This window comes from Melanaphis sacchari, unplaced genomic scaffold, assembly GCF_002803265.2.
Source record: "Melanaphis sacchari strain LSU unplaced genomic scaffold, SCAv2.0 Contig22_pilon_pilon, whole genome shotgun sequence".
Taxonomy (NCBI): domain Eukaryota; kingdom Metazoa; phylum Arthropoda; class Insecta; order Hemiptera; family Aphididae; genus Melanaphis; species Melanaphis sacchari.
Genome location: NW_020271107.1, coordinates 1725687 through 1735093, shown reverse-complemented (window position 1 = coordinate 1735093; position 9407 = coordinate 1725687). Strand labels below are relative to the sequence as shown.

Here is a 9407-nt window from a genome sequence, read left to right as displayed (position 1 = left end):
CATTAAAGAAATTGTATAGAATCTTTGTAACTAATAATAATTAATAATTATTTTTAATAAATAATGATTTAGAATATTTAGACTCTGGACTCTGGAGTCAAAACCTTCGGCTTTATGTATCCGTGCCTCATGACTGTCGGATAATTTATAAATCGTAATAATAGTCGGAAATATAAACATAAAATAATAATAATATTTTAGATGGACTTAGGTACCGTAGAGACGTATTTTTGTATTTAATTAACTTAATCATCTTTATAAATATTACAATTATTGTGAAAAATATGCAGTGTAGCTGCATTACACATAGAAAAATGAAACGTCGATCAGCTGTGGCTGTGAGCCTGTGTATGTATTTCAGTGTTTGTGTTTATAGTATCAAATATATATTCATGCTACAATGCATACGAAGTAGATCAGCTGATGATGTTTTGGTTGCTATTTGCTAGCCTTATAGTATTATTTTTTTATTCGTTTTCTATATAGTCGCTACTTAGTACTTAGTACTTAACTTAGTATTTACTAGTGTTTTGACTTTTGTTATAATTGTCATCATAATTCATTATTGTTGACATTGTTTATTCCTCAATATAACTCGATTTCTAAATGTGGTTGAATTGTGTCGAACATTTTTAAACATTCTTTTCGTAGTTATTCGAATAACATAATGTCTGATTTGAAATCATTAGAACACCCAACATTAAAGGTATACACCGCCATTATTAATATAATAAGTGATGTTTTTGTAAATTGTAAGTCGAGAATTAGTTTGAAATATAGTATACTGTGAAGTCGCCTTGGTGTTAGATGATAATTACTCAACAATAGCAATTACTCAATGTTTTTACTCAAATAATAGAGTTGTAAAATATAAAATAAGTCAATTTCTCACAGTAGACTACAATAATATTAATATACCATGAAATTGTTTAATTTTTAGGTACCATATGAAGTTCTCAATAAGAAATTTCGAACAACACAAAAAACACTTGACAGAGAAGTTTCACATTTTCAAAATGCTGTACAAGAGTTTGAACGTGATATCTCATCAGATGTTGCAATGACAGATACTTCTCATATTTCCTCGTTGCTTAGTGGCATGGTTGAAAAACTGAAAGTGCTTAAAAGAAAGGTTTGAATATTTTGATTCTTATGTTTTTTTTTTAAATTAAATTTAAATTATACTTTTATTAGGCTGATGAAGGTATAAATGATGAACTTCAAGCTGGTTTGGTATGCAAAAAACGTTTGGAACATTTAAAAGAACATAATTCACCTTGTGAAACTATTGTAAAAAATTGGCGTCGTCGTCGATTGGATCGGATGTTAGTGGAATACTTTTTACGCTGTGGATATTATAACTCTGCCAATAAACTTGCTAATAATTCAGATCTCAATGATCTTACTAACATAGGTATAATATATTCAATTAATTTAGTGACATTATTACTTATTTCTTTAATTAAATAATTTTAGATTTATTCATGATATCAAAGGAAGTTGAACATTCATTGGCAAATCATGAAACATTAAAATGTTTAGCATGGTGTCATGATAATAGGTCAAAATTACGTAAATTACGTTCAACTATGGAATTCAATTTACGAATACAAGAATTTATAGAACTTGTACGTCAAGATAAACGTCTTGATGCTGTTCGGTTAGTTTTAGTACTAAGATTTTTAAAAGTAATTCTCACTTATCATGTTAACAAAATTTTGGCTAATAGCTGAACTTTTATTAATCCAAGTGGTCTTTGAATAGACTATTAAATAAAATACCGATAATGGCTGCTATTCAAAATTTAAGCCAGATATAAAAATCAATATTAAAAGAAACCAGTGTCAATAATCCTGTAAAAAAATAATATTGACCATGTCACATATGTATGACACTTAGTCATGAATGTATTAAATAAAGATTAAAATTAATGTAAGGACTATTGGTACTTGATTATTATTTCAAAATATTTGTTTACTTAAGTTATAACACAGTCAAATATTGATATTTAATTTTTGTTGGAAGTTCTTTATAATTTTTGTATAGGTATTTACCTTTTTTTTTTCATTGACAAAGAATCAAATACAGTTTTATTTTAAATTAATAGATAATTTTTATTAATTTTGTGTCTATAAAATTTACAAAATATTATTATAACTATTTTTTATGAGCTGTAAATGTTTTACAGTACAGATACCTGTTTATACACAATTAAACATAGACGTGCTCAGGCCTCTTTTCCAGAGTATGCACAAGGTTTCTACTGGCGCCATGATGGTTACAGGGGAGGAATGGAAGGGGGAAATAATAAAAATTATAATTTATCATAACACCAATCTGTGTTGGATAGAGTTTTTGAAATCATCAAAGATGTCTTCGGAATTTAAATTAACAGCCATTTATTGTTATACAGTTACAGTATCAAAGTATTTAACCTTTTTAATATTATTATTAAATATTTACTATACGATTACAAACATATTTCATATAATAGATTATTATAAATATAAATTAAATGTAACACTTTTAATTTTAAAAATAGTCTTTGGTATGTGTGAAGTTCCGTGTTCATTCAGAGTATGCAGCTGCATACTTTACATACCCCCTACATACACCTATGCAAATAAAATATTAATACTCTCTAGCTTATTATTAGCTATCATTATATTAGAAATTATTTAGTTATCATAATACTATTGCATACTATTTGTTCTATCAAATAGACCAATTAATAACATTTATATTTTAATGATTTTTATTTACAGCAAAAACTTAAATAATTAATTATTAAACAAATAATTGTATCTGATTTTTCAATAAAACGACTATTACATACTTCTTTTACAATAAATAGTTACTAATTAATTATTTATATTTTCAAAGTTTAATTTTTTTATTTAAATTACACAGGGTTTTTTGACAAAAATATCTGTCTAAGCTTTACTCATAATATAAAATTATTGAGCATTTTTTTTTAATTTGAATCCTTTCAATTACATTTTAGACATGCTAGAAAGTATATATCAACATTTGAAGATACCCGTATGGACGAAGTACAACAGTGCATGGTTTTATTGGCTTTTCCAACTGATACTGGTAAATTTATTTAATTTTAATTTTAAAAATATAGTAATTATTCTGGTTATTTGCTTAGTGGTATCAAAGTTTAGTTGTTGGAGTGTTTGAATTAAGTTGAAACATTTCTCATTTTTCCTTCAACCAATGCACACATTGATTCAATTTAAATATAATTTTTGTTTATCAGTGTGATTCATGGGTTAAAATTCCAGATTTTGTTATTTATTAGTTTAATTTTTGATGCATTTCTTAGATCTTCTTTCATTACATTATATTATAGTTTTCATAAAGTATCCATTGGGAAGTGGATGGGTCAGAAATTAAGAATATGTATTTATTGTATTTTTATAAGAGGCTTTAAAAATAAAACAGTTAAGTCTCACAACTATTGACTTATAAATTGTATATTAATGAAATAATTAAATTAATGCTATTAAGTTACTTTTTTTTAGTTTATAGTTAATTAATTATTTTTATTAATCTCTATTTATAATTTGGCTAATTATAATATTTAAAATAAAATTATTAAGACATAATATATTATTGTTCATATATGTAATTTTAAATTACTAATTAATTTTACAGAAATATCACCATATAAAGAAATGTTTGATGAAACTCGTTGGCAACGGTTAATCGAACAGTTTCGTCAAGAAAATTACAATTTATATCAATTATCATCACAGTCAGTATTTACTGTCGTGTTACAAGCTGGATTGTCTGCTCTAAAAACTCCATATCCTTTTTCAAACTTTTATTATAATTTAAGTTTTATATTTTTGATATAATTTTGAATTTAATGATTATTTCAGTAATGATTTAACAGCTGTTATAACTATTATAACTTATAGATATTCTCAGTGGTGTTTTTGGCTATACAATAATAATAGAATATTCTTGTATATATCTTGTGTGTTAAATAAATGTTGACAAGTATGTATGGAACTGATAACAAACATTTTAAAATTTTATAACATATTTTAGTATAGTCATGCACCATTTTTTATTATTTCATGTGTTACAATAATGTGCTTAATACTTATTTATTCTTGTCTCTGTCTTTCTAATGTGTATCATACAACATTTTTGGTTAGAATAGTCCAATTAAACCAATTCTAAAATGTTCATAACTTGCTTTAAATTTTATAATATTTTTAATTCATTCTTATATTCTGAATGTATATTTTGCTATGTTATTTGCATTATACATATTCGTTGGTACATAAATAATACTGGGAAAATGTTTTCAAGTGCACTTTTTTTTATAAATAAATTGTTAATATTCTCATAATAATTATTTTTTTCTTGACATAAAATGTTATTTTTAATTGTTAAAGTTAAATTTTTTTTATTTAACCAATAGTTTCTTGTTTATAACAATTTTTCTATGTGTTCTCATATCCTTTCAATTACTTAATTGAATTCATCAGTTTTTTTATAGGTTTTTTAGTTTTCAAATTTCAAATTTTAATTTTAGTAATGATGTAAGATTTAAATTTAGTTATAAAGAATATTTCAAATTTTCTTTTGATTGATTTGTTAAAAAAAAAAAAGTAGTTACTTTTTTAAAAAGCCTAAAAGCTTATCATATATAGAAATAAAAATGTTGTGGAAAAATAACTTAAAAATATATCATGGACATAAGTAGTTTGATTAGCATAATTTTTATGAGAAATCAAATAATTTTTCTTAACTTATATAGGTATACTCAGTGTTACAGTGATATTAAAGAAGCTCGGAATGTAAGCTGCCCAGTCTGCCAAGAATGGTTCAATACTCTAGCAAAACCATTACCTTTTGCACATTGTAGTCAGTCTCGACTGTTTTGTTCAATATCAGGACTTCCGTTGAATGAGCATAATATACCTATGGTTTTACCAAATGGATACGTTTATGGAGAACAGGTTTTTATTACTTTATTATTTTACAATAAATAGTAAATAATGACACATTTATATATTTATAGGCTTTGGTAGAGATGTCCAATCAAAATAATGGACAAGTCATTTGTCCCAAGACTAAAGAAGTGTATTGGTTAAAACAAGCAGAAAAAGTTTATGTAATGTAATAAAATAACTTAAGATTTTAACTTACACTGTTTATGTGCCATTTGCTATTTTATTTATTTTTTTTAATATTAAACATTGACCTATCTTGCACAGTAACTCATTTCTTCAAGACAAATTTCTTAAATTGTATGTACCTATATAATATGTATAATAATAATTTCTCTATACTTCAAAATTAAATTTTCTGTTTCCAATAATAAAAATTCTATAGTTGATAATTCAAAAAAATAATATTATTTTATGTTAAATAATATACAACTTATAACAACTCTTTTTAGAATACCACAGCAAGGTATAAGTAGATTTGTCATTTTATGTATTTATAAAAAGAATATAAATATCAAATTAAATTTAAAATGTAACTTAATGTTGTTATAATATTAGTATATTTACTATTTTTAAACAATGTAAATGTATTTAATATTCTATAAACTGCATATTAAGTTTTTAATAAAATGTTATAGTTTTAATTTGCTATCTATAATTATTAAATTAAATATTCCAAAATATATATTATATGAATGATTATTTTTCATTACTATTTTCATTATTTTTTTAATTTATTAATTTTAAATTATAATACATTTGATTTTGAGCAATTCCTTTGGTTACTAATTTTATGATAACATTTTTAGACTAAAAAGTCAATCTATGAAACTTACACAATAAGTAATTATAATAATAAAAGTACAACAGTGACACATGAGAGCTTGAATAGGAAATGGCTCACTGGCCACACCTACAAATGAGTTCTTGATAAAAAAAATCACTCAGTTTTATTTGTACAAATTAAAAGATTGAATTTGTATTTTAATAAATCTGAATCCATTAATTAGCTAATATTATTGCCTGGCATGAATCTAGAAACCTGAAATTATAGGGGGTTACTCTTTCAGAAAGGTTACAAATATGATTTTAGTGCCCATTTGATAATATAGTATTTCAAAAAATCATCACAACTTTAAAACTTCTGTGTACAGTTTGAGTAGGTGTACATAAATATTGAAGTATATTTAATGTTATAGTAGTAGAATTTTGAAGATTTGTATTTGAAGACACTTTAACAATGAGTATTGAGTAAGTAGAATACATTTTATTTAGTTCTACAAATATTTACTCAAATGTTTTAAAATGCAATAACTATAAGTCTTTACAACAGTTTTTAAGAAGTAATTAAGGATTTTTTGTGTAACAGAAATCAAAATCTAAAAAAAATTTTGTCACTGTTTTACTTTGAGTAGGTTAATGATTTATACTTTTATAATTGTAGATCAGGAATCTACAATATTTTTACTAATATGGTTCATATTTTTATCAGCTTTTCATTGAAAAGCACGTGTAAAATTAAAATAAATGTTAAAACAATAAAATTTAAACATATAATACTAATATATTTATGGATAGCAAGAATCATTTTAAAAATATATATAATGAAGTTATCCTTAAAAACTAATTTTAAATAAAATACATCAATAGGAAAAATGAAAAAAAAAATTATAAAATAAATTTTGATTGATTCATAAATGCTAAAGTTTATAAATATTTAGTTTCTAGTTTAGGTTGAATTTTTTTCCGCTAAAACATTTGTAGGCGGATATTTGATTGAATTTTTAGGGGGCTTAAATTTTTCTTTGCATTATTACAAAATAGGTATCTATTTAATACTTTGATAAATGTTCAATAAATTTTTGGAGACTAAGCCTCCCAATCAATGCCTATGTTAAGCATTGAAGTGTTCATGGCTTAGTCATAAATAAGTTATTTTTTTAATATCCATCTATTAAAAATGTCTACTAACAAAGATACCTAAGTGCTTCCTAAAGCAGTAATTATTTTTTTCAGTAAATACCTTAAAAATCTATTACAGAAAAACTCGAATAAAATATTTTGAGTTAATTACATTCTTTAAGAGTAGTTTTAAGAACATCATTGTTTTGTAATGCTAAATCTATTTGTAAATTAGATCCATCATTGACCATATTCACAGAAAAGGAGTTTTTAAACAATTTTATTCTTGTCTGATGTATGTAAAAGTCAGAAAATTGTCTTGAAAATGCATTTTGTAGGTTTTCAATTAAACTTCATGAATAATTTTTATTGTTTCTCAATATAAAGTTGATTTAGGTAATTTGATCATAATTTTACAACATAAGAAATGATTCAAGCACTGATCATTAATGTTTTTTTTAATTCATTAGAAATAATTTTATACTTAAATACATTTCTGACAAATTTATTTGAATTTAAATTTTAAACACCAAGAGTTCCGTCGGCTGAGGATTATTAATGTCTATATAAATAAATCGATTCTTAACAAAAATGAGTACTATCGTTGGGTATATAAATGGTTGGGGAAAGGGTAACAACCCTCGATTAGGGTTTTAGTGAAATTGTAGTTCAATTAAAATATAAGTCATACTGTAGTATGCATTCGCCACAATCATAAAGATCTATTCCATAGTAAGTGTAATTGGCCAATAGTGGAAATCATAATTCCTAATACCGAGTAGGGGAATCATAATTTTTGCAGCTCGGTAAACTTTTATTATATTTATATATACATCAAAGAAGTGAATTTTGACTAAATAGTTTTTAATTTACGTAGACGTACCATGTACGTGCAGTTCGGCTATTTCGGCGGAACAATAACAATAAGTAATAATAAATAATAGTGTTTTTTTTTTTGAATTCGCTGGGCGTAAGGCGGGAAATATTTTTTTAACAACAGATGGCGCGATGGTCGTACCGGGCCCGCGAACGCGGTCATCGGTGTTCATCGATGACTGTCCGCCATTTTCCGGCGGCTGTTTGTGTTTGTCTCGCGCACACACAACAGTTTCGGCCGCTGTCTAGCCAACATAACCTGATTGTGCAGCCGCCGCTGCCGCCGATCGCCGACGCCGCCGCCGCTGACAACACCACCACACTGCTATCCGTTACGACCGCGACGACTGACCAACGTTGTTGTTCCGCAAGTGCGTACGGCGTACGACGATCTGTTCGTGTTCGTCCGCCACCCGTCGAAATCTCGATTGTTTTTTTTTCCACGCACGCCGTTCAGTTTTTGTGTGTACCGGTAAAAGACGCCGCCGCCGCCGTCGCACTTAACGCGCGCATTAATACTTAATAATTTTTGTGAAATAAAATACGCCTACAATAAGGTAATTCGTTCGTTTGTTATTTTTATTATTGTGCGTTATTATCATCGTTCGCCGTCCGGATTCCGCGATCCGATGCTTGGACGAGTTAGTGCTACCATTCTCGACGACGGTCGATATTGCGGTCGCGCGCCACGTGAATCCGGTGCATTATTAGTGCGCGACGACGACCGTTCTCGTCGCGGCGTGCGTGTGTTGATCGAGTGTGAGTGTGTGTGTTTGCGCGCGTGGTTATCATCGTCGACGGCCTGCCAACAACGCGGACGCTGCTCGCACAGCTTATATTGTCGCCGACGACGACGCCGCCGCCGTTAAAACAGCATCAACGACGAGTGCCCCGCCGACGTGATCAACAAACAAGGTAAGCCGTGTTCTCTCAATGTCATCGTTATTGTTATGTTTGTCGTTTGTTATGATCGTGTCGTTACACACGCCCCGTGTGATGTATATATAGTGCTTTCTCAGTTAAACTTATAGGGTGGCGAAGTGTGAAGTGCCGTTGTGTTGAGTCGTCCGCGTATTTTCGCCATCGCCTCACGGTCTGGTCAAACGAGAATGAGCAAAGAACATATTATAAATCGTCTCGAGCCTACAATATCGCCGCGTGAATCGAGTACGATCGTTTTATACATATTATTTTATTATTTTATTTGCTGTTGTGCGCAATATTGAATGTATAAAATATTTAATGTAACAGATATGTGTACGGTTTTGTGGTAGGGGAGAACGGCCCGGAACCGATCAGGTGTTTGCGCGATCGTTGATGGTTGTGTGCGGGAGAGGTAATGGCGTACGTAGTTCGATCCGAAATATTTCACATTTGTTGATCCGATCGCTCCGGCGGGTGTACAGTTCCTTATTCATTGATACACAACAATCGACTTTCCGTTTACTGATCTTTGATATACATTTTATTTACGTGATTTTGATAAGTCTCGGTTCGTCTATCAGAATTTAATCTCTTGACCTTCTATGATTGTTGTACATAATAGTAGTACGAGACGTGAGTTCCATGTGCTTCCTGCCGTACTGCAGTAAATAATCTTCAGTTTTTTCATCACTATAGCTCATTAGCAATACGTAACTGAACGAAGCATACCAG

The 9407-nt window shown here is 28.2% G+C and overlaps 1 protein-coding gene across 1 annotated transcript; it reads left to right on the top strand.

Moving 5' to 3' along the window:
• Positions 1–458: 458 nt before the first annotated feature.
• On the top strand, positions 459–5171 carry LOC112594340 (macrophage erythroblast attacher). The gene is made up of 8 exons (XM_025339074.1): positions 459–706; positions 941–1132; positions 1195–1414; positions 1477–1660; positions 3005–3096; positions 3664–3814; positions 4787–4982; positions 5045–5171. Exons 1-8 carry the CDS (start codon positions 668–670, stop codon positions 5144–5146), a joined length of 1176 nt encoding a protein of 391 aa, XP_025194859.1. The 5' UTR covers positions 459–667; the 3' UTR covers positions 5147–5171.
• The last annotated feature ends 4236 nt before the right edge of the window (positions 5172–9407 follow it).